Below are 24155 nucleotides of genomic sequence, written 5' to 3' on the forward strand. Positions count from 1 at the left end.
CGTCGCTCCGTGAGGTTACGAGGCTTCCGCTCGGCTGCGAGCGCCCGTGCAAGCTTTGAAGACCGGCTCTGGGCTGTCCGCGGCAAGGCAATATCAGTGTGATGAGCTGCTNGCGCCGTCACTGTTCTCGGCGCNTAGCTNAAGGCATGCTGAGANGGNGNTTTCTATTTCTCTGCATTCTGCATGGTTCAGCTTGTCCTGCTGCCAGACTCATCGAAAGCTGCTCACTCGGCGATGCTACGACCAGAAGCTCTTCGTCGGATTCTTCGACGGTCATGCAGCCTGCTGGGATCGTTGCTCGCAACAGCCTCGTCACGAGACACAAGTCACGATCTNCACGAGTCTGATTTNGCTTGCCGGCAGGCTCTTCCAGCAGCAGTCAGCTCGCNATCTGAGGCAGATACGCGTTTTGCGGCTGACAGAGCCAGACACGGACGGGCAGGATATCTGCTTCAGACGATTGTTTTGAGATCAGACGTTTTCAGTTGATCAGTCAGAGTCAGCGGAATGTGACACAGCAGTCGGCGAGGCGCTCGCATCAGAATTCCCTTCGTCGTAAGTATGAAGAAGCTGCTGCGCATATCCGTTATTGTCAGTCGCAGCAAGGGTAAGGGCCAAGCTATGGAAAGTCATGCGAAGTCATCTGCCTGCATCTGCATTGTACTGATCAGAAAAAGATTGGCAAAGGGGGTCGCTGGCCGCTAGTTTGACTAGCAATCGCGCTTTGCTATTTTACCTGACAACGATGACGTGTCAGTCTATATGGCAATCGACACGTGTCAGCAATAAATGCCGGCAGTGTGACGCGATGCGCGAGTCATGCCGGGGGCCGCTCCGACAATATGGCCCTCAGAATCTTATCGATAGCGGTGATTGGCAAGCACTGTCAGCCACTGTTCGTCGGAGACTATACACCAAGCAACGCTAGGAGCAGATCGATCATAAAAGATCAGAACAGCCAGCGAGAGCCTGCTCTGGACGATGAAGATGGATGCGACATCACTTGGCACTACGTCGCTCATTGCAGCCTAGACATCTTCGAGGAGCGCGGTAGGCTCGCTCGAGCGACATCTTGTTCGATGATCTGACACCTGAGGCAGAGAATGGCAGCCAGCGCCCCTCAGACTCGTATTTTGGTCTGCTCTACTCGATGGATGATTATGCAGTGCAAGTCAGCAGTTCCCCTCGACGGACGGTCGCGCTGATAGACCATGCAGATACGGCTACACGACGAACTCTGGCGTCCGGCTTGTCTTGACTATTGGCCTGGTCGACGTTCTCATACGAGACCTTGATATCAAGCTGGTATGCTCACCTAAGCCAGCAAGTCCATACGCGTTGAGTGGCACGAGCAGGTCTTCCGCGCAATACAGAACGCATACTCCGCCATCCAGCTGAACCCATTCGCTGACATACCCGAATCGCAAGATGAGCTTGCGCTGCCTATCAAAAGCAAAGCATTTCGACGAGCAATGGACAGCATCGCCGGCTTCGAACGCCCTCGTGCCAGCATAGACCGTATCAGTCGAGCCACGGGCAGGCTCAGCCATTCACAGAATAGCTGAATTTTGCGCCGGCCTCGGCGAGCCGCCTCCAATGTCGTATCGAACGCTGGACAGGCCCAACAGTGCCAGTGAACCCAGCTCACGGTCGCCGGGATGTAGAGCTTCATAGATCCTGTACAGCTGCAGTCAGCAGTATGATCAGCAGATGCAGTCCTCCTCAGCCTTGTGAAGTTTGGACGGCTCGCCCAAGGCCCTTTGCTGGCATCATCAGGTTTTGCTCCCATCTGGGCGCGGCGAGACATCGCATGCGCAGACAGGTCCGATGCCCTGCTTTTGCTCAGTCTCAAAGACAACAGACTGAAGCAGCAGACGGCAAGACCGAAAGCAAAGACACCGTCATATTGAGCACCTCCTCCGAGAACTCGAGGTCGTTGCACAGATACGCGGCCGACATGCTTCTGTCGCCCTCTCACTTTTCCTTGCTCATTTTGTAGGACCTGCTCAAGTTCGTCCAAAAGATGCAAAGTGTACATCGCGCAGGTGAGACTGCCCGAAGAACGCCGGTGAGACTAAGGTACATAAGGCAGAATCTGAGCATGATTGACGCGGAATCTGCAGAAGCATCAGACTTTGCCAGGACGGAGCGAAAAGCAACAAACACGGGTCCATAGAACTGCAGCGAGGGGTATCAGCTCCAATAGACAAACAGGCCAGAGGACCCACATCCTGCACGACACCCTTGACTCTGAAATTCTGGACCTGATAGGAAACCACATTTTGAGTGCCCGGGGTGTGATGCATACTGAGCTCGATGGAGAGATCGCCATAGCTCACTGCAAAAGGTCAACAACGTCACGCAGAAGAGCGAGCAGACCTTACGCCAAATTTGGTGCGCATAGTCGCCATGAGGATCAGTCCAGCGCTTGAGGACACTATGCTCGCCACCGCGCTGATCTGAGCCCCAGACCATGAGACCCTGCCCGGCCGATCAATGCCGGCGCAATCTTGACCCATCGAGACGCACATTGAAGCTATCCGATACCTGGATGCTGAAGACCATCTCGAACTGCGGATTGCCGTTGACATCCTTGGTCGTCAGGCCTGCTGTCTGAACGGAACCGTATCCACGAGACTCGATGACTGGCTCTCGTTTCTCGGGCGCAGCCTGCTCGACAGCCAACCCGTTCGATCTGGCGAAGCATGAGAAAGCGACCAGCGCAAAGCTCATCAGCGAAGCAAAGTTGGTCATTTGAGCGTTCGTCGTGTACGAGCGGACGCATTGGGACGTTGCTGCGGCACGATGCGATGGCAACGGTCAGAGGGGACGGTGTGACAGGCAGATCTCATGGCGACGAGACACATGACTTGGAACGGAGACGATGACTTGTGACTGAGGCGATAGCAACTGATGCAGTGTCGACGTATCGACGACGTCGACGACGCGCTGGCATGACGACATCGATGGATGCTCAGGCGCTCCTCGCCCGTACGTCTGACAAGCCATCTGCAGATCTCAGCTGCTGGTAGTCGACCAATGACCGACTCATCGAGCACGCCGAACGCAGGAGCAAAAGCGAAGAAAACAAAGAACGACGGCAGAGACCCTGAAGTTATTCGTGCAAAATTAGAGGAAAGGGCACGCAAGCGAGCCGAGCGAGAGGCAGTTGGCGCACAGCCGCCATCACTACATCTGAAACCCGAGCAAGGGAAGCTCAATTTTATCAAACGAGAATGGATAGATTTGCGCAAAGAGCAAAGATGGCAAGAACGATTCGGCGAACGCAAGCTCAATGGACGGACTCTGCGGCTCATGACGTGGAACATGCTTGCTCAAGGTCTCATCCGACGCACACTCTTTCCGGGATCGGATTGTCTCAAATGGAAGGATCGCGGCGCAACACTGACTCGACAGATTCTCGTCTATGACCCAGAGATCGCTTGCTTGCAAGAAGTTGACCGTGTCGATCACCACGGTCCTATTCTCGCTCAGGCCGGCTACGACATGTCATATCATATCGGATACAGCAAGAAGGTGCACGGCTTGATGATTGCCTGGAAACGAGATCGTTATCGACTGTGCACCGCTTTCCATGGTGCGCGCTTGGAGGAAGCCAAAGCAGAGGAGGCTCCAGAGCCCGGCAGACAAGCCCTGCAAGCTGGCGAGCTGCTTGTTAAGCTTGACGATGCCGGTCCGGGTCTGAGTCATGTCACGCGCAATATTGGCCTGGCAGTCGGGCTGGAAAGGATTGATGAGCCTGCGCAAGGTTGCATCATCGTCACGCATCACCTCTTCTGGCATGCACGCTACTCCTACGAGCGTGCTCGCCAGATGGGTCTACTCATACAGCGCGTGATGGAATGGCGAGCTTCGAGTCCGGTAGCGAAGGATTGGCCCGTCGTCGTTGCTGGCGATTACAATTCGCAGCCATATGATGTCTTGTACAGCCTCATGACCGGCAGTCCTCTCTCAGAGACGCATCGAGCAATTTTACATGACTCGTCCGTCGTGCATAAGTCTGTAGACGGTGCTTCAGCGAGACGTGTGACGGCAGAGACCGATAACGACGAAGACGATCTCCAGGAAGAGGGCGCAGCAGGTGCCGATTCTAGCAAACGCGAGAATGGTCTAGAAGACGGACCGAGCTACGTCGATGCGGATGGGGACGAGGATCGCGTTCTCAAAGGTTGTCGAGAGGCTAGATCTGCAGATGCCTTGCTTACCCAAGCTCAGCTCGAGGATCTCTATCGAGATCAAAGGTGGCAGAGTGCATACGGACATGCCTATCACCTTGTGGCATCCGAAGACGGCAATCGCTTCGGAGATCGTGATGAGCGCTGGCAACCGCAGTCCAAGCCGTCCGAAGAGGACGACGCGGTCAAATTGGGCTGCCATGAGCCAATGTGGACCAACTTCACGCCGCTATGGCGATGCACGCTCGATTACATCTTTGTAGCATTGCCGAAAGATAGCGAGCTTATCGTGACTGGCCTTTTGCCAACTCACCGAACAGCCATTGCGGAACCTGGGTTACCCCACAGCGAGAAAGAACCGTCAGATCACTTTTCACTCATGTGCGAGCTCGTCTTGCCTGCATAGCGAAATCATCACAATTCGGCTGCTGAAGCAAACAGGCAGCATTTGATTCTAATGCAAGCTGCCATCTGTCCATCTTGATCGCTTGCCGCTCATCAGTCATACAATTTACTTCGTGACATTGTCCCGCACGCAGCAAACATGACATACGCCTTGTGAGGCTTGAAGCGCTTACAGTCGACTCTGCGCTCGCGCTTCTTGTAGCAGACGCAGCCAGAACACAAGGACTGAGCTGACGTTTGACCGCTATTTTCAATGCACGAGGATCCATCAAGCTGCGCTGACTGAGAACCGATGAGAAGAGGTTGTGTCGATCCTGTTGTGACCGAGAGTGATGATTAGCATGCTTACAACAAACAAGTGTGTGCATCGACTGTGTGTGATGTGACCGCTCGCTGTGTCGAGATGACAGCCCACGCATACAGCTGATCGGAGAGGCTTTTCAACCGCGTTGACATGATAGCGTGGTAAAGAGCGATTGACGGGCTTTTCTGCACCAATCGCGGCTTTGCAAGTTTGCCTTCCCCAGATTTAATTTATGAAACCGCCTGGTGAGCTTGATCCCAAGAACGTACACCGCAGAAAGGTGACGTGGAAGTCATGGTGCAGATAAGAACAGAAGCGGCTGCAAGTCATCGGCTGTCGTGGGGGCGATACAAGGCAGGGAGGCGGTCACGCATGGACGGTGCTGCATCCAGTGCATGCCTTGACAGGTTGGCTTGGGGCGACTGGGCACAGGTGGCGTGTGCTCTGGTCCATGTCGGGCGCTCGCACGAGCAGACCATGGACTGAGCGGCCGATCATTGACGGGGCTATGTCTGCAATTGTGGACTCGCGCGGTCTGGTGGGACGAGCAAGATTTGGTATGCTCGGACGGGGGTCACGTTATGCGATCGGCAGGCGACATCTGCGTCAGGCGGGCAGGTCTTGGAACGTCGAGCCGGGCTGTCGGGGGATGAGCTGGGTTCAGTCCTGGCCAACTTTGGCAGCGCGGGGGAAGCAGTCGGCGATGGGATGGTCGGCCCGGACGAAGCTGGACGACAGGAAACGATTGAGAGAGAAGGAGGCTCTGAGCGAGGTACCAGGCAGGCAGCGAGCCGCTCATCCTCCTCGCAGATTTCGAAGTCAGTCTCAGTACAGTCAGCTCGAGCTGGTCATATGCTAGTAGTGCTTCCTCTGACTCGCTTTCAAGTCTTGGGGTACTTGCACTCAAGTCTTGGAGTCGTACATTGTACTGTATATACTTGGTCGTCCTGTCTTGCGCCTTTTCTCACTATGAAAATGCTTGGCTGAGTCTGCTCTGGATCGTTCGGCCCTCGTCAGGCACTTGGCCCGTGATGATAGCCCCTGTGAATGTCAACTGGGCAACACTCGCGCGCGAGTGACAGCATACTATGCAACATCGCGACGAAACCATAATCTGGAGTGATTTTTGTCCGCAAGAACAAGTCGCCAATATGTAACCTCTCTAAGGCTACAGCTCTGCCTTCGGGCATACATTAAAATTGGAACAATACAGAGAAGATTAGCATGGCCCCTGCATAAGGATGACACATGTGATCAGAAATGGTTGCCTTCGGGCAAAAACTTTTTGGAGGTCATGCAATTTTGCGTCTCATGGGCTCTATAGGCTGATTGTCAATGCATCTGGCAAGGTGGTTGATTTTTGAGCCATCAATGTTGCGGCGACGCGCGCGCCCGCGATGACGCGATGACGCTGGCGATAAGTCACAGCCGACGCAATGCTGATAGATGCCACAGAGCACGAAGTGGAGACGCCTAGTGGGCCGATGACGATACATGTCATCATGCCAAAAGTAATGTCATGGCTAGCATAGCGTTGCAGGCTGAACTCTAGGAACAGCTGCCGGAACATCCGAATGCCCGTTATGTGCGTTGCCTTTGCTCTTTTGAGGCACGAGAGCTTAGGAGAAGCTCAGCCTGGCGTTCTCGTAGCTTCCGAAATATACCAGGCATGCTCGAGTATTCGTACAGCTGTACTTGGCTGAGCATCAAAGCAGACGACGGCGCCGGTGCTTAGGTTTGCTCAATCTATTGCAGCACAAGGCTACGTCGTCGCAGCGCCATGCTACTTCCACGAATTTGAAGGCAGTGCCGCCATTCCCTATGATGCCAAAGGCACAGACCGTGGCAATGACTACAAATATCGCAAAGCGCTAAAGGCCTATGACGATGACAACACCGCGACGCTCGACTTGCTCGCCAAGCATCCCAATTGCAATGGGCGTCTGGCCGCGACAGGAATGTGCATGGGTGCGTCATCCCACTATTTTAATTGAAAAGACTGATCGTGAGCAGGCGGTCACGTCGCTTTCAGGGTGAGCCAGATCCGAAGGCACAATGTGATGATTGATCAGCCATCAGGCCGCATTCGACTCGCGCGTACTCGCCAGCGTTTGCTACTTCGCAACGGATATTCATGACGAAGCGCTCTCCTCGACGGGCAGCGATAGCTTAGTGCGCTCAAAGGAGATCAAGGGCGAGCTTGCTATGTTTTTTGGCGCCAAAGACACCCATGTGCCTTTCGGAGGACGCACCAAGATTCGCGATACTCTTCAGCACCACGGAATCACTGTGACATTCTGCGAATTTGTGCGTTCCACTTCATCTTTGCCTCCGTCATCTCACACGGTGGACTCAGCAAGCGGCGCACGCTTACATTCGAGATGGCAAGTTTCTTGCTAGAAGAAGCGTCAAAGGGCTCACGAAGAAGCTCAGAGATGTCAAAGGGTCGCTTTGACGGTGCTCTGGCAAAGGTCTGCTTCGAGATGATGATGGAGCTTTTCAATCGGTACGTGATATCATTGCTTACCAGCCTCGGTACGGCAGCTGATTTGCTGAGCAGTACCGTAGCAAGGGACCTCGGTTCACCATCGGGTGCGAAAGAGAAGATAGAACATGTGTGCTGACAGCAATGCAAGCTAGTGTGGGAGTTGGCATGGTCTGATCCCACTGGATGCACGGTGAAACCAAAATAATAAGAGGCGAGTGTGCGATCGCTAGCGCGCGCCAAAAGTTGGACCAACAAGCACGTGCGAGCTTACCGTGCGCTGAGTACGTCAGGCATAGCGAGCGTCGCAGCAAAAAAGCATCCGGCGCGGAAATATTACGTTGACGGGATTTGAGCCCGCGCTCCGAAGAACTGCTGGGAGTCAAAAAGACCTAAAAGCAGCGCCATAACCACTCGGCCACAACGTATTGCGGGCAGGAAGCAACGCATATGTACTATATATAATCAAAGATAGCTTTGGAGCGTGGTGACCTGCGATACATCGCTCGTCAGCTTCAAGGTTTGAGATGCACATATGGCTGCTGTCGATGCTAAGTCTGTCAGTCTATGCTAACACAGCGATCTTCAACTTTCTTGGGCCAGAGGAGCGCACGAAAGATCTGCATTCGGCAGTCAGGCGAGTCGTATTGTAGCTCGCTAGGGCAGTTACTTATCAGCCAACAGACCAGTCTTGTTAGCTGCCACGACGACTTGGCAGCAACAGGAGCTAGGAGTGGCGCGAGAGTATGAGCTGCGAATTCCTTCGGCACCGACGTCGTCTTGGGCTGCCACGCAGTACCGATTATTCAGAGGCAACCGCTACACCTTGCGAGTGTCCTATGCACCAGAAGTACGGGACATACCTATCTCGAGGCTCGCGTCATGACACTGACCAGTATGCAGACGCCAGCAAAATTCGTATTCAACCTCACGCGATGGAGCCCAGACATGACAGTCGTCGAGATTACACCGTACTCCGAAGCAGTCGCAGTACCCGGCAAAGAGCACCTTCTGAGCACACATATCGAGTACATGCTCACTTTTGAGCTTCTCTTGTTCGGCCTGCTTCCGATGACGAGCGTGAGACTAGTCATCAGTATCTTCGTTACGCTCCTTCTACTGATCGTCTCGAGGGCGCCTGCGCGACTGCTGCGACTTCTCAAGATACTTAGCGGCTCAGACGCAAACATTGATAGACTGCTTGTAGCCAGCAAGAGATCGCAGTAGTACCGCATATGTCGTGCGAGAGCAAGCACATCGATCGCACGTTAGCAGCATCATGACCATACAGATTTCACATTCAACATGTCTGTCTACAGGTTGCGCCTTCAACATGTTCAACTAGAGCGTCATCGTCATCGTCTGTTCCGAACTACTGAGGGCAAGGACGGGCGGCAGGCCCCGAAAGAAAGTGTCAAGATGCTCAACATATTGTGCCGCGTGTTCGTAAGTCGCGCTAGCGTTTTGTTCCGGCGGCGGAAGGCCTGCAGATCATGTCAGCCAGGTTACCGGCAGGCAATGCAGATTACTAGTAAAAATGATGCTCGTTGACTCGTCCGAATTTTGGCGCAGCAGCTCGTTGAGAATGACAAACTGAGCTCGCATGGGCAAGTCATTGAAGCCAAGTGATGGGACCGCGAGACTGAATGAGCTCGCTGACTCGGGCTCGGCGGTCATCTGCGAGTCGGGCATGACACGCTCATTCCCGGAGGGCGAACGCATCATGCGACTCAATCCAGAAGGCTGACGCGTTGTCTGACGCATTGGCGATCGCGCGCTGGGTTGAGGCAGTCTGCTCGGACTGCTGGAAGTGACTTGCTGTGTGCCGTACCGGCGGAAAGAGGACGTCAGCAATGGCTTACGAGCAGGTTCGTCAGGGAGAGCAGACATCGAATGTCGCTTGCGAGACGGGTCTATTCGCTGGGCAATCGTGGCCCGCAGAGCTTGCTCTGTACTTAGCTCCTCCCCAGAGAAGATGCTCGTCTCGCTCTCTACATCCCGTACCACGATAGGACCAGGCGCAGTAATCCGAAGCTTGCTCTGGCCGATAGAGGAAGACAGAGTGGACACGAGCTTATTCCATTCGTGAGTCCGCGTCTCTTGCGATTTTGAGACACTCTCGATAGGAGCTCCTTCTTTCAAATCTGGCAGATCTGCTGTGCGTTGTCGTAGTGTGCGGTAGGCTTCCCACCACTTGTCGCCGGCTAAAGCAGATTCGACATCCGTGTTCATACCGTCGCGTCCATTGACTAGCGTCTCGTAAGATGACAGTCGGCCAGTGCGTAGGAACAGCACGCGTAGCTCGGCTCGAATTCGCAGGCTATCAAGCAAAGCCTGTATCTTATTGCGCTCGTCTGCCACCTCTTCCGCATATTCGACAAAGACAGTCACTCGTAGACGATGACGCTGCCACTCGTCGACCATCGAAAGCGTCAAGCCCAACTGAAGCACCATAGTATAAGTCTCAAATCCATCGCTTCCCGATAGAAGAGGCCAGAGATCAATATAACGCCGTTCGCCATGTGAGATCTTCTCGCTCTTCGTCGGCGCATCGAGGCTGGGAAAATTGTATGCGATGCCAAGAGCACATTCGAGCGCGATGACATCTTCGAGAATACCGACGTAGTTTGTGGCGCTTATGGGCGTCTCGGCTCGATTTGCATCAGTCGGCAGCGATCCAAGCACGTCAATATGACTATCATCGTCTGCTGGTCGGACTGTTATATCGCTCGCCGCGCTGGAGTGCGAGCGCACGTCGACGTCTTGCCGCTGTCGAGCTTTGCGACGCCATGCAGCGCGCTCTGGAAAGCCGACAATGACAATGTTGGGTCGCATACCTCCGATGCCAGCTGATAGCATAAGATTCTGGGCGCCAATGCGCTCGTCGACTGCAACGGTCATATCGACAAACGCTTTGATGCCACTCACATTGACGAGCCGAAGCCAAGCCAGCTTTTGCCGCTTGAGCTCTTCGATGGCATTGCAAAAGTCGCCCAGAAGTACATGCCCGAGCACGAAAAGGCCGCCTTTCTTGAGGGCGTTGCAGAATGTGATCACCTGCCAAGCGTGTCGTGGATTGTCCGTAAGCAGCAAAATCTGAGGCCGCCAAAACTTGACAGACAGCTTGTCCCGTGCTGACAGTCTGAGCAGATACTTGCGCACTTGATGGTAGAGCAAGCCCTGCGTGAAGTCTCCCCAAGGCTTAGGCGGTGCCTGGAGATGCAAAAGCATGACGAGCGCTATCATGACGATGATGGAAAGCGCTGCGATGAGTGGATCAGTGAAGAACATGCCGCCGAACGAGAGCACAGCGCCGGCCAGTGCAGTCTGAGTGGAAAAGAATCGCCAAGCGGGTCTGAAATTGGTGCAACCGGTAGCTTTGAGCACAAAACAAGCCAGATTGATGATGCCAAACGCCAGGAGAGTGGCTGAGGTGACGAAGGAAGCTAAGTAATTGACATTATCGATCAGTAAAACGGCTTGAGCGAGCACGTATGTTGCAATGATAGCAAACAGGGGTTCGTCGTGCTGCTCCGTGCCTTGACTGAACGGCGCGAGAGCAGGCAGCAGATCGTCGCGTGAAATGGCTTGCAAGATTTTGGCGCATGCAGTGATGCCAAGAAGTGCAGAGAAGAATGTAGAGCAAAGGACGCCGAGTACGATCAATCCAGGTAAAACATTGACGTCTTGCAGTATGGCCAGATCGTGGTTGAGACTCTCCCGAGACACAGTGGCGGCGAGTAGCATCATGACTACGACATAGACACCGAAGGACGTCACGAGGCCCCAGACTGTGCCTTTCGGTATGCTGCGGCTTTCGTGAGCCTGATTGACGGCAGCTCAGAGCAGACTGACCTTTTGCTCGGTTTGCGCAGACTACCTGACATCGATGTGCCGGCGAGGATTCCGTTACAAGCAGGAAATAAGACAGCAAAGACGCTCATCCAAGTCTCTTTAGAATGTGATTGTCCAGCAGATGACCTTGTAAAACGCCATAGCAGATTTTCGCGAAAGGTATCCAGGCTAAAGCCGGTAAAGACAGTGTGTCTGATAGGGTCAACAAAAGGCCTCTTGAGCACTGCCGAGATAGGTATCGAGATGATAGATAGCAACATTGCGCAGGCAACGAGGCTCTGAGCGCGGTTGAAGGCGCTGGAGCCGATCAGGCACAGTGCAGTGCAGCAGAAGAGCAAGACAGAGCCGTAAAGAAATTGCCACCATGGGCCTTCCGGCAAGACAGACGTTGTCGCTTCTTTGCTGACCCCAAAAGTGTCCGTCAAGGCTTCGACGAACCCAAGCACGTTTAGGCCGATGTTGAAAACTTGCGCAAAGTAGAAGACTAGCCCCATGCTGCCGCCCGCTTCGACGCCTAGCGATCGAGAAGCCAAGTAGTATGGACCGCCGGAGCGTACGTTGCCTGCACTGGCAATGGCAGAAACGCTCATCGTCGTGAGCGCGTCTATGGCGAGAGCAATGAGAAGTAAGATCAAGACACCGACAAGACCAGCTTGACCCAGGATGAAACCAAAGCGCAGGAAGAGAATGAGACCGACGACGTTGAGGCAGACGGGCATGTATACGCCTGCAAATGTGCCCAAACGATGCTCAGGCTCGGCATCTGTCTGAGGCGGCCTTGCATCCTTTGTCCGCCATTGCTCCTCTTGATTCGTCACACTTCTATCGAAGCCAGAGCTACGAGGTGTTCTGGCAGATTTGGGGCTGCCATCGTCTGGTTCTGGACTGTTAGCACGAGTGCGGGCTCGACTGCTCGAGCGACTCGATTGTGCGACGGAGGCCGGTCTGGCAGCTGCCAGATCCGCATAGTGAGCTCTTCTACTTAGCTGCTGCTCTAATGAATCCAGGGCTGGGCTCGCTCGGGCCACAAATCTGCCCGACATGCCATCAGAGGAAGTGCAGTATGCGTGTCACGTCACGTCGTGTCGTGTCACGTCACACCTTTGCGAGCATAATCGGGACTGTGTGAGCTCACGTTCAGTCAGAGGGAAACCCTCAAATAACGTCATTGCTTGCTCTCGTCGGATACATCCACATGATTTGTGGGTTCAATAGTGCATTCATTGCTGTCACTGGCAATCGCATGTCATGCATGACGAAGCAACCAGCCGCCGTCAATGACTGTCGTCTGGCCGGTAACGTATTCGTTGCAGGCGAAGAGCAGCAGGAGCTGCGCCATATCTCGCTCGGTTCCCGGTCTGCCGTACGGAACGCCACGTTCTGTCATGAAGCCCTCTGACGACAGTGACGATTTATTGTCCTCGCCTGAGCTGTTGGTCGTCATCTCGGACTGCGGAAGCATGAGCCATGCGTTGCAGCATGTGCAATTTACTCACTGGAAAATATCCAGGTGCGATCGAGTTGACACGGACGCGGATGTGAGGACGAGCGAGTTCGGTGGCGAGGAGCTCGGTAAGCTGAATGGTGCCTGCCTTTGAGGTATTGTAGGCAAATTGGCCGGATTGGCTTTCTTTGGTGATGCCAGACATTGATGATATCGTGATGATAGAGCCCGGGAGCTTTGTGGGGCTCGAGCTTGCTGTCTTTGCCTTTCCGAGCAACGGCAGAAAGGCAGCAGCAGTGAAGAAGCAGGCGGTGATGTTTGTTTTGAAGCAATCATCCCAGCTCGTTGGGTCCTGGTCCAACATGACCTTGCTGTATGAGTCCGCCGTATGCGAGTCAGGATCACTGCCGATATCGACAGAAGGGGTGATGATGCCTGCATTGGCGACAACGAGGTTCAGAAAGTCGACTTTGGACGAGATGTCGGCGACGGCTTCGAGGATCGACTTTTTGGATTGCACATCACATTGTATAGCGTGTATGGATCCGCCGGCAGACTTGACTGCATCGTCCGAGCTATACAAGCTCGCGGTCTTTTCGAGTACCTCTTTGCGTCGGCCAGTGATGTACACATTGGCACCGTTGCTAGCGAGGGTAACTGCAATCATTCTCCCGATGCCGGTGGCACCGCCGGTGACGAGGGTGTTCCAACCTTTGAGGTTGAAGAGCTTTGATGCCCTGACATTGCCTCTTATCAGCGTCTATGACGTAGTGGAGGACTGAAAGAGCGCTGACACGAGTGAGCCTGCCATCTTGGCTGGGATGCGAGTCGGTCGCGTGCTTGCCTACTGCCGAGTGCTTGCTGGCCTACGTGCTTGGTGAGACTGTGTCGCGGTGCTGTCAAGATGTCAAGAGGATGATGCGCGTCATACGTGGCGATAGCATTGTCGATCACCGGATCACCGCTATCGGTCAGCACGAACCCTTTTCTCTGTCTTTGCCGGCTCTGTAAAGCGCCAGATGGCGACGATGGACTGCCACTGTGTAGTGGTAGGAGCAGGCCTCGTTGGCTGCTTGACTGCCGCGATGTTGCACAAGCTCCAGGATGAGCCAGCATCGCCCTTCAAAGGGCGTAAACTCGAGATCACCGTCTACGAAGGACGTAGCGATCCACGAAAGGCTGCAACGACCCAGTCTCGGGCGAGAAGCATCAACCTCGCTCTCTCCAACCGAGGCATACAAGCCATGCGAGACGTGTCGTCAGCAATGGCCGATCGGTTGCTATCACAGGCGCTGCCCATGAAAGGACGCATGATCCATACTTCCTCGGGAGAGCAGCAGTCCCAAGAGTACAGTCTCAAGGGCGAAGTGGGTCTCGTTCCGCGGGAACAGGCTCCCCGTGTTTATGCTGTAGCAGTGCATCAATTCGATCGATAGAGCGCTCCTCAATGCACAACTGCTCGACGAGATAGATCAGCTCGACGGCATCACCCTCAAATTTGACAGCAAGCTGACTAGCATCGACTTTGACAAGGGCACGCTCGTCGTGCGCTCAGTCGGTCGCAAAGAAGAGACTGTCTCCTTCGATACCATCATTGGCGCAGATGGGAGCTTCAGCAAAGTGCGCTCAGAGATGATGCGCGTCGTCAGGTATGTCCTTCTCCTCCGCCAGCTTTCCATACGTGCCTGATCCAGAGCGTCAGAATGGACTTTCGACAGTCGTACATACCACATGGCTACCTCGAGCTATCCATGCCGAGCTCGCCAAAGGGCGATTTCCTGCTAGACCATCAGCATCTCCACATATGGCCGCGGCACGACTTTATGCTCATCGCCCTCCCCAATGCAGTCCGTCAATGCTCTCTACTGACTGAGCTCGCTGATTCATCAAACAGGACAAATCGTTCACATGCACGCTCTTTGCCCCGTTCGCGACGCTGGACACTCTTATCGAGTCAACAAAGATCTCACGATGGTTTAAAGAGCAGTTTCCCGACGCGCTGCCGCTCATCGGTGAAGAGGAAGTCTTGCGCTGCTTCCGAGATCATCCGCGCAGTCCGCTCATCAGCACGAGCGCAAGTTACGGCAGTTTTCCCAGCAACATGCGCTGAAAGTAAGAGACAGTGTCATCCCTATCACTACGAAAGCAAAGGGATCGTGCTCGGCGATGCATCCCATTCGATGGTGCCCTTCTACGGTTCGTTGGGCAGGACCCGCATCTACGTCTGTCTGCTTACAGATTCTCGCAGGTCAAGGCATGAACTGCGGATTCGAAGATGTCAGAGTTCTGCGTCATCTCCTACTTGACGCCTCTACGTCAAGCCAGAGCACCAAGCTCGAGGACCTTCTGCAAAGCGCATTCGATAGCTACAGCAGACAGCGCCTGGCGAGTCTGGAAGCCATCCAGCGATTGGCGACCAACAACTACGTCGAGATGCGATCCAAAGTCATTTCGCCGACCTATCTCATCCGCAAACGACTCGATGGCATCCTCGAGCGCGTTCTGGGCGAGACGCGATGGACGAGTCTCTACAATATGGTGACATTCCGCTGGGAAATCAACTATGAAGAGGCCGAGCGCAGGGAAGCAAGACAGCACCGCATCATTGAGCGTGCACTCAGTGTCTCCGTCGTAGGTCTCGCGCTAGGCCTCACATGGCCCTTCCGAGCTTCTGTCCGGCGGCTCGTGCAGGATTACTTGTTGTAAGCCCTTGCAATCAAATAATATCGGGATTGGAATATTGGTTGATCCAAAGCTGTGAGCGCTCGAGCACGGTCGACCTCCTGAGAAGACCGATGGCACAGAGACTGCATGCCTACCTGCAGTCTCCGCCACATGGCCCGTCTGTCTCCACAATAGCTTCGACAGCCCTCTCATCGGCTCACTGATCTTCACGTTCACGGCGACGGCAAGATGCGACGCAACGAGCCGCTCGAGCCAGGGCCGTCTCGAGCAGCGCCAGTAGACTTTGAGATGGCAGAGCGAGTCGGAGATGCACACTTGCCCCAAGCAGTCGCTCTCTCGGGCTCTACACTGCCCTCTATGCCTCCTGCAACGGCAACAGCGCCCGTGGACAGCCGTAGCATCACCTGGCAAGACGATCGCTCGACTTACAGGAGAAATCTCGAGGCAAGAGCCGTGACAGATCCTTTGCGCTCGCCGGGCATGCTCTCACCACGCTTTAGAGGCTCACCCTTTGGCATCTCGACGCCTTCGCCCATCTGGCGGCCGCACGGACGAAACCGTACTCCAAACAAGTCACAGAGCTCAGGTAGCGCTGCAGCAATGCCCAACGATGACATACAGCTGCGAGACATGCCTCAGCAGTCGCTAGTAGGCGCTAAGTCAATCGATGCGATGGCAAGCCTGCCCGACACCTTTGAGGAAGATGAAGAAAGCGATATCGAAGTCGGACTCGGCATGGAAGATTTCCTCGGACCGCCCGCGCTTGACTTGCCCGATCCAGTCAATGCAAACCCCGAGCTACGTGCTAGGAGGAAAGAGCGCAAACGTGCCCAATCGATGGCGCAAAGGCAGGCCGACAAGTTAGTTGGTCGAAGCGTTGGCTCGCGCCTCAGACATGCCACGCGTCGACGTCGGGGCTCGTCCGGCTCATCAGAGTCATCGGGAGATGTATCTGATCTGAGTGACGCCGCCAAGACACCCATGGCTGCCCGTCGACGGCCATCGCATGCGAGCCTTGCAGAACGCTCGCGACGACGGTCGAGGCGGCCAAGTGTATCCTCTGCTTCTGTCGCTTCCTCAAACGTCACTTCTAGATCGTCTATCTCCTGGCCAGACTGGCGCTTTTGGCGGTCTGGCTCCTCCACAACTGGCTCCTCGAGTACGTCCAATGACGCAGACTCCACCCGCTCGGGCAAGAGCCGGGCCGCTTCCTGGAGTCCACCAGAACCCGAGTATACCCTGACCATACCAAGACTGGCACAGCAACGAGCTGGCCTTACAAATATACCCCTGCCGCATCTGGCGTTTGATCCTCTCTCAAGCTCGTCCTCGCCCGATTATGCTGCAAAGCTAGGTGCGACAGCCCCTCCTTGCTTCGACACGTCCACTTCTGTCACTCTGGACCATGCTCTCACACGACTTGCCGGCTTCTGGCAGCAACGAGATCAGGAGGATGCAATCGGCGGTGACCTAGGAGCGCAAGCCGGGGATGAGCCTGTACCGGAGCAGACAAAAGGTCAAAGAAGGCAACGACAAACCAACAGCGGCGCAATGGCGTGGTGGCTCGACATCCTCTGCCCATCCTCAGCTGACATCAGGCAGCTGCGGAAGATTCTGCCGCTGCACCCTTTGACGATCGAAGACATTTTACAGCAAGAGCCCCGCGAGAAGCTTGAAGTGTTTGAGCGCTTAGGCTACTATCTCGTCGTCTTTCGAGCGCTCGACGAAACCTACTTCCGCTACAGCGACCTCGCCGACAGCGACGACGAAGCGTCTGACGATGGCAAGCAATCCATTTCCGACGATGCCACGATGGACAATGCAGACGCGAGAATGCGCGAGAAGGCTAGCATACTCACCGGCAATGCTCAGCCAAAGGTGACGGGCAAGACGATCAAAGGTCGTGGCCGCATCGACATCGTTGAGGGTGTTGGTGGAAAAGAGGGTGTTGAGGGTGTCAGCGTGGGAGGAGTCAACTTCTACATGGTCGTGTTTGCAGATGGCATCCTCTCGGTACGCCTGCTTGCAGCCCACGAGTCTTCCGCTGACTTCCCCACCGCAGTTTCATTTCGAGCATTTGCACAAACACACACAGCGTGTACAAGAACGGATACAGCTGCATGGCGCAACACAGCACATCACCTCGCGTACGTTCTCCTCTAGATACCTTGCGACAATGCTGAAAGAGCCAGCAGATTGGATTGCTTACGGCTTGATGGATTCGATCGTAGATGCGTTCTTTCCGCTGATCGATTTCATCGAGCACGAGTCTGACGAGATTGACGGCTTTCTCGCGGATCCAATCACGAAAGCGCAACAAGCCTACGCACCAAAAGGCGCTTATCTCGAGTTTTGGAACGATGGCAAAATACGCAGCATCTCCTCGCGTCCCTCTGGCGAGCTCGTTGTCAGGCGCGCAGAGAACGCGTATCGATTGTTTTTTATGCCCATCGGCAGCATACCAGACGTTCTCGCTGCCCGAATCCCCATGCGTTATCTCGAATACACCACTCGGACGGTCAAGTACATCGTGCCTGCTGATGCTGACGGTACTCCTCAGATCTCGAAACGGCAGCTGTGGGCCTTTTGGCCCTTGTCGTGGATGCTTGGCAGGAAGCAGATTCGCAAGTCCAAAGCAGTCAAACAGCAGTATTCATCGATGTTCGATCAGACGGCGATGCTGCGAAGAATGACGGATGCCCGCAAGATCGTGACTGGCTTGGCTCGACTGCTGTCGACGAAGCGAGAAGTCGTACGCGGTTTGAGACGCAAGGTCAACGAGGCGCGTTTGCTACTTGCTTTGCAGCACTACACCGGCCCAGATCTCGCGATCTATCTTGGCGATCTCCAAGGTAAATATCTTTGATCACTGTTTATCCATTATCTGAGGCCATACAGATCATGTCGCCTCCATGAGCCAATCGCTGCGCTTCTACGATGCCATTCTTTCGCATGGCCATCCTGCCTATCTAGGCACGCTGCGCATCACACTCGAGGAAACTCACGTGAGGCAATCGTACATGATCGCCCGTCTGTCCGTCGTTGGTCTGACAGTCATCCCTTGCAATAGTACGCGAGTCCTATCAGAGCCCTGGGTACCGCTGACGCCGTCGCAGTCGTGACTGGCATCTTCTCTGAAAACATTTTGACACCACGCAACGGAGATCGCGATCATGTCATCGAGTACGACAGTGCTGGCAATCCACTCAAATACGGAGGCTATACTTGGTTCGGCTGGGCTATCTTGATCCTGATAGGTATGACTCTGGCGGTCTGGTATCTCATATATCGCCTCTTCCGAACCGCTCGAGATGCGCGCGTCAAGAGACTTTTGCTGGCAGAGCAGCGCCATGAAGCACACATGCAGAGCCTTGTTGGATGAGTCTAGAAACACGCTTGTTGTACAGATGTTGTTGTCACAAAACAGGCTAATGATACAGATTCGTTCATCATTCCCAGATCAAGGCGGTCGATCCGTCTCTGCTTTGCACAACCTGGGCGCTCATGCTTGTAGCTGTCGGGGCTTTGGTTGTTCGAGGCGCATTTTGCTTGGCGCGGGCTGCATCGACAGACTTGTATTGGTCTCTCATCTTCTCGCGTTCTAGCTCGCGCTTGTGTGCAGCCAGTCGTGCCAGTCGTTCGTCTTCTGCTGCCTGCTTGTCTGCTCTCACCGCTGCAGCCTTTTTGGCGTTCTGCCTTTGCTTCTTGCTTGCGATGCTGGTGCTAGTGCTGCTCATGTTCTGTGTAGATTTGCTAATCACTGCCGAAGCAGCTGGGGTGATGTGGTCGACTGAGAATTCAGAGGAGAGGGAAGATCCCATCGCTCCGGCACCACCTAGCTCTGCCGCAAGGAATGAGTCACATGTCTGACCTTGATGTGCATGTGACTGACTTGCACGGCCCTTTTTGCCAATGACGGCCCAATCTTCGTCTGGCTGCATATGAGCTGAGCTGCGATTGATCTCGCGCTGGAGCTGCATAGCAAGCGCCTCGTCTGTCTCGAGCGAGCTTGTCCCATCCGAGGGGGTCGATGCCTCGAGATCTGCCAAGACGTAAGAGGAGCCGGACAAGGGCGAGTCGAGCAGATTTGTCGGCAGCTGCGACGCAACAGAGGATGTCGCGCGCCCTGAAACCACGCCGTTGCCGTCCAACAGAGCTTGCGCGGTCACAGGCACGATCGTCGCGGATGAGGAGGCTTGACGTTTGTGCGCGTTCAGTGTGGCCTTGGGAGCTTTCGATGCACCCGGAATGTTTGTTTGCTCAGTCTTGCGTGTCTTGGGGGTCTTGACGGGCCCTGTCGCCGTGCGCGCGTTTGGCTGAACGCCAAGCGGTTGCGCGCCTGGTACGCTAGGAGTAGATCGGCCTAGCTTGCCAGATTTGGATTTTGACGTCGCCTGAGAAGAGACAGAGGGAGCGTCGGTCGACTCTGGCATCAGTGCGGGATCCAGCATGTCGTCAAGACCGGCCCTGACATAGGCAGGATGCGCCTGTATGGGCTTCTGCTTCTTGCTTGCCGTACTCGCCACCGACGCGGATCGGGCAGCCGGTGCTGATTGATGCTGCTTCACAGAGGGCATCTGCTTCGTCAAGCTGCCAGCTGACCATGCTAGCGTGCCAGCCGGTGCAGTCTGTAGTTGCTGTGCGCTGTCTGTGACTACATCAGCCGGCTTGCGCTTCTTTCTTGACTTTGTCGATGATGTCTTGGCTCGTGGGTCTTGTTTGCTCGTATAGTATGAGTAGCTCGCCCAGCCGACGATGACGACGAGCGAGGCTGAGATGGGCAGCCATGCCTGAGCAAGCGAGCTCATGCCGAGGAGCGAGATGCAAGGGCAATGAGGTTCCTGACGCCGCCAGGTGTGTTACCGAGCAATGGCTCGCACGAGCACCGCCGATCTGACCGTCCTGGCGACTTGGGCAGCTCCTATCAGTCGCTTCTGTCAGGTCCGGTCGACTCTGGCCACAGATCTGGTCGTCAAGCTGCCGCCGTGGGTGGACTGGCTCGTGCGTGCACTCGTCGCGACAACAGCGCGAGGGACAAAGGCGGCAAGCTCAGAGAGAGGGCAACCAGGGCGGACAGGCACTATCTCGCTCGGCTGTGACGACGGTGAACGGTGATGGCACAGCAAGGCCACTCTCGCTACTTCAACGGTAGCTCAGGCGCAGCGCAGTCAAGGTCATTCGCTGGCCAGGGCGTAAGCTCTCCTGCACAGCCATCAGCACGAGACAGCGACCCGTACGAGCAGAGCAGGGCCATGAGCAGCTACAACAGATCGGGATCGCCCCAGTCTGCTGGCAATGCCTCACGTCTGACCGGCGGCTACTCCCAGCAAGCCAATCCGAGTGCACAGCAGGCCAGAAATCCGTACGAGACCGGCCAGCCAGGCCAGAGACAGTCGTACTTGTCTCAGCAACCACTACAGCAGCCACAACAGTCCGCTCAGACAAGACGCCAGAGCTATATCACGCCGGGCACAGTCGGGCAGGAGCCAGACGAGGATGTGGAGCCTGACAGACGGCGACGGTCTCACTCTCAGCGGCCTGAAGAGGCAGACGAGCCTACCATCGGAGGAGCAGGGTCCGAAGCAGAAGATGAGTTCTGCAACTCCTTCTGGGACGACAAAGGCTTCGAGACCGTCCTCGCCCGTAACAAGTCGGGAACGCGTGCGCTCGATGATCTCGCGCGCTTCTACAAAGAAAGGTGTGCTATGTCTTGCTATGCACAGTGCCGCGCTGATATTGCTGATCTCGACAGAGCGAGCATCGAAGAAGACTACTCAAAGCGTCTCACAAAGCTAGCACGCTTCACTCTTGGCAGGGACGAGGTCGCTCAAACAAAGGCCGCTAACGACCGGGTTCGCTACGAGATGGACGCCTCGGCTCGAGTACATGGCGAGCTCGCTAGATGGATCAGGAGCTCGCTCGAGAGCAAAGTGCGCGAATTTGATGCTATTCGGGAGCAAAAGCGCAAAAATGTAAGCTCATGCGTACGCTCTGAGGGTCTCGCTGACGGGATCCTCCCTTGCTCAGCCCCAGAGCTCCATTGAACGTGCTTACAAAGCAAAACGATCGCACGAAGACTATGTTGCACACGCGAAGGAGAAGTACAAGAAGGATTGCATCGCCATCAGCAGCTTGACAGCCCAGTCAAGTCTCAGTCGTCCCAAGGATTACGACAAAGTTGCCACACGCCTCGAGAAGGCTCAGCAGACTGTTGCAGGCAACGAACGCGACTATAAGACCTATCTAGGCGCACTCAAAGATACCTCTGCCAAATGGAACGTTGAATGGAAGGCCTTCTGCGACCTCACCCAGGACCTTGAAGAGGAGCGCCTCGACTTCATACGCAACTCTATCTGGGACTATGCCAATGGCGTCAGCTTGATCTGTGTCAGTGACGACGAGTCGTGCGAGAACATGCGCCAATCGCTTGAGTCTTGTGATACTGCTCGGGACATCGCCGCCTTTGTGCAGCAGGCGAGAACGAGCAGTTCCGTCATCGGTATGTCTGCTTGCAGGTTCTTGTCAAGCTCAGTTGACACAGTCGCATAGATCCGCCCGAGTACGTAGACTATGGACGTGGACAGTACGATCCGCCCGCATCAAGAATGAGAATTGCGCGCTTCCCTCGATCGAGCGGCAAATCACCTTTAGCCGCTAGCGATGCGCTTGCGGTTTTGACAGAAGTCGTCAGACGTGGCGATGATGCCGCCAAGATTGCTCCTCCGCCCACCGATTCGGGCAGTCGACCGCCTTCTGGTCTAGACAACCCCATTCGTACGCCCGACCTGGCAGGAGACGGGCCACGCACAAGCAGCTATGCCGACAAGTCAAGGGCTGACACGCCCGGCGCCTCCCCTGTCCGCGAGGTTGCTACGAACCAATTTGCTGCTGACGATGTGGCTCGGCCTCCCTCGCGAGGCGCCAATGTTGCTGCAAGCTCGAGTCAGACGAACCCTTTTGCCAATCTAGTTAGACCACCTTCGCGAAATGCGCAGACAGAGGTGAAGCCTAATCGTTACAGTCAGCCAGTCGATTCGTCAGCCAAGTGGGGTAATGCCACGTTGAGTTCAGCTCAGCGAGATTCCGTCCGAGCAGCTACGAAAGATTCGACTTCGAGATCTCGACGCAATAGTGCAGCTTCCGCAGGTCCCCCTCTCGAATTTGCCGCTCGGGCACCATCGCCATCAAGCAAAGAGGAAGTGCTGGAAGATCCCCTCGTAAAGGCCTTGGCAGACTTGCGCAGTCCCAGTGCTGGCACTGGCTTCAAGACCTCTACTGCCAGCCGGAATTCAATATACGCGCCTTCCGGCAGCGTTGCGGGCGGAACAGTGCGCAGACCGCTGTCCCGCGGCCCGGGATCAATCAGCAATTCGCCTGCCCAGTCTACGCAAGCACAAATGCAAGCTCAGGCTCGGCAGTCTTACGGTGCCCCGGCTAGTATGTCTGCACGAGACGAAGCACCTTTGTCTGGGCCCGTTGCAGCTATGATGTACCGACCCGAATCGCCAGCAAAAGGCGTCAGCGCAGAGGTGCTCGGCTCTTACGGGCAATCGCTGCCCGGCGAGCATCGCGAGAGGCGCATGTCGAATGCTTCACGACCGGGCTCTCGCATGTCCGATCGGAATTACGGCAGCGATATGGGTCACGAGGGCAGACGGTCTCAGGTCGGCTACGCTCAGCCCGGCCAGATCTTCCACCACTCGCAGCCCTCACAGGGAAGCTCGGTCGGCTTTGCCGGAGTGGGCACGGTCTCTAATCAGTATGGCCAATCGCCGGTGCAGCATCCTCAAGCTTCGCCTGGGCGGAACCAAGCTCAAGCACGTCAAGGTCAATACGTCGGACCGCCGCCTGGCGCATACGGCGGCTCGCCGCAGCAGCCGGAGATGGTTACCCGACCTTCGCAAGGCTCGCAGAGTAGTCATAGCTATCAACGGCCGATCAAGCAGGAATCGCCCGGCCCAGCACCCGCAACTGCGTCGGCGCTCTACCCTCAGACACAAGCACAGCAGTACCAAGCGCAGTATCAGGCGCAGCAAGAGGCCCAACGTCTTCAGCAGCAGCAGCAGCAGCAGCAGCAGCAGCAGCAGCATCATCATCAGCAGCAGCAGCAGCAGTCTGTGCAGCGCAGACAATCGACTTACAGCGACACTGCTACCCCGCGCGCGTCACAGCAGTTGCCGGGTGCGTACCAGATTCAGCCACAAGCTGGCTATGGGCAAGATCGACCGATGTCGTACTCGCAGCCTACGCGAGGTCCTCAAGTGGCTGCAGCCCAGGCTGGCTATGCGCCTCAGACGTCCTATTCCGGCCCCACACGTGTCAACGGAGCGCCGCAGCAGCCGCAGCAGCAAGCGTACACTCAGCCAGCTCCAGCGCAAGCACCTCAACCGATGCAGGCTGCACCTCCCCAGAACATGCCTGCTCCCACAGGACAATACACCGAGACTGGTCATCCTATTCTCTTTCACGGTAAGCTTCTGCCATGCCTTTGCCGGGCACGCTGATACTGCATGCATAGTGCAAGCGCTCTATGACTATGCTGCAACCATCGAGGAAGAATTCAGCTTCACACAGGGCGACGTCATTGCAGTCTGGGCAACTTCCGACGACGGCTGGTGGAGCGGCGAGCTACTCGACGAAGACCGTCGGAGGATCGGCGGGCCGCTGTTCCCTTCGAATTTTGTCAGGTGCGTTGACATGGACATGTCGAGTTGCTTTGCTGAGTTAGCAGATCGACAGTCTCTTGTCGTAACACTGCTGTGCGATTGTACTATGCACCGA

General features: G+C 55.5%; 9 protein-coding genes across 9 annotated transcripts; 5 read left to right on the forward strand and 4 right to left on the reverse strand.

The window, feature by feature from the left end:
* Positions 1-842: 842 nt before the first annotated feature.
* L969DRAFT_97282 (uncharacterized protein) lies at positions 843-1565 on the forward strand (the record flags this gene model as incomplete). Its single annotated transcript, XM_014709626.1, has 4 exons — positions 843-1050; positions 1101-1167; positions 1218-1305; positions 1356-1565. 4 exons carry the CDS (start codon positions 843-845, stop codon positions 1563-1565), a joined length of 573 nt encoding a protein of 190 aa, XP_014565112.1.
* A 409-nt stretch (positions 1566-1974) lies between these two features.
* On the reverse strand, positions 1975-2877 carry L969DRAFT_612779 (uncharacterized protein; the record flags this gene model as incomplete). The annotated part of the gene is made up of 4 exons (XM_014709627.1): positions 2530-2877; positions 2385-2481; positions 2229-2338; positions 1975-2178 (listed from the first exon to the last, which is right to left on the reverse strand). Exons 1-4 carry the CDS (start codon positions 2752-2754, stop codon positions 1975-1977), a joined length of 636 nt encoding a protein of 211 aa, XP_014565113.1. The 5' UTR covers positions 2755-2877.
* L969DRAFT_90915 (uncharacterized protein) lies at positions 2702-4991 on the forward strand. Its single transcript, XM_014709628.1, has one exon. The coding sequence runs from the start codon at positions 3040-3042 to the stop codon at positions 4600-4602; it is 1563 nt and encodes a 520-aa protein (XP_014565114.1). The 5' UTR covers positions 2702-3039; the 3' UTR covers positions 4603-4991.
* Positions 4992-6341: 1350 nt separating this feature from the next.
* On the forward strand, positions 6342-8617 carry L969DRAFT_97285 (uncharacterized protein; the record flags this gene model as incomplete). Its single annotated transcript, XM_014709629.1, has 12 exons — positions 6342-6416; positions 6464-6490; positions 6540-6596; positions 6621-6873; positions 6919-6938; positions 6985-7212; positions 7262-7289; positions 7339-7411; positions 7466-7522; positions 7911-8027; positions 8075-8240; positions 8294-8617. 12 exons carry the CDS (start codon positions 6342-6344, stop codon positions 8615-8617), a joined length of 1425 nt encoding a protein of 474 aa, XP_014565115.1.
* Positions 8618-8709: 92 nt separating this feature from the next.
* Positions 8710-12312, reverse strand: L969DRAFT_100231 (uncharacterized protein). The gene is made up of 2 exons (XM_014709630.1): positions 11246-12312; positions 8710-11198 (listed from the first exon to the last, which is right to left on the reverse strand). The coding sequence occupies exons 1-2, from the start codon at positions 12286-12288 to the stop codon at positions 8882-8884; spliced, it is 3360 nt and encodes a 1119-aa protein (XP_014565116.1). The 5' UTR covers positions 12289-12312; the 3' UTR covers positions 8710-8881.
* Positions 12313-12412: 100 nt separating this feature from the next.
* On the reverse strand, positions 12413-13601 carry L969DRAFT_90924 (uncharacterized protein). Its single transcript, XM_014709631.1, has 3 exons — positions 13484-13601; positions 12742-13426; positions 12413-12695 (listed from the first exon to the last, which is right to left on the reverse strand). The coding sequence occupies exons 1-3, from the start codon at positions 13498-13500 to the stop codon at positions 12492-12494; spliced, it is 906 nt and encodes a 301-aa protein (XP_014565117.1). The 5' UTR covers positions 13501-13601; the 3' UTR covers positions 12413-12491.
* Positions 13602-13774: 173 nt separating this feature from the next.
* On the forward strand, positions 13775-18756 carry L969DRAFT_97288 (uncharacterized protein; the record flags this gene model as incomplete). Its single annotated transcript, XM_014709632.1, has 11 exons — positions 13775-14056; positions 14106-14338; positions 14392-14536; positions 14584-14763; positions 14813-14885; positions 14938-15320; positions 15549-17387; positions 17437-17521; positions 17570-18226; positions 18273-18443; positions 18491-18756. 11 exons carry the CDS (start codon positions 13775-13777, stop codon positions 18754-18756), a joined length of 4314 nt encoding a protein of 1437 aa, XP_014565118.1.
* A 67-nt stretch (positions 18757-18823) lies between these two features.
* On the reverse strand, positions 18824-20519 carry L969DRAFT_26627 (uncharacterized protein; the record flags this gene model as incomplete). The annotated part of the gene is made up of 2 exons (XM_014709516.1): positions 19267-20519; positions 18824-19215 (listed from the first exon to the last, which is right to left on the reverse strand). Exons 1-2 carry the CDS (start codon positions 20180-20182, stop codon positions 18824-18826), a joined length of 1308 nt encoding a protein of 435 aa, XP_014565002.1. The 5' UTR covers positions 20183-20519.
* Positions 20489-24126, forward strand: L969DRAFT_20296 (uncharacterized protein; the record flags this gene model as incomplete). The annotated part of the gene is made up of 6 exons (XM_014709507.1): positions 20489-21072; positions 21127-21346; positions 21402-21873; positions 21924-23843; positions 23893-24061; positions 24114-24126. 6 exons carry the CDS (start codon positions 20489-20491, stop codon positions 24124-24126), a joined length of 3378 nt encoding a protein of 1125 aa, XP_014564993.1.
* Positions 24127-24155: the final 29 nt, after the last annotated feature.

The sequence above is a fragment of the Mixia osmundae genome (assembly GCF_000708205.1).
Source record: "Mixia osmundae IAM 14324 unplaced genomic scaffold scaffold_14, whole genome shotgun sequence".
NCBI lineage: Eukaryota > Fungi > Basidiomycota > Mixiomycetes > Mixiales > Mixiaceae > Mixia > Mixia osmundae.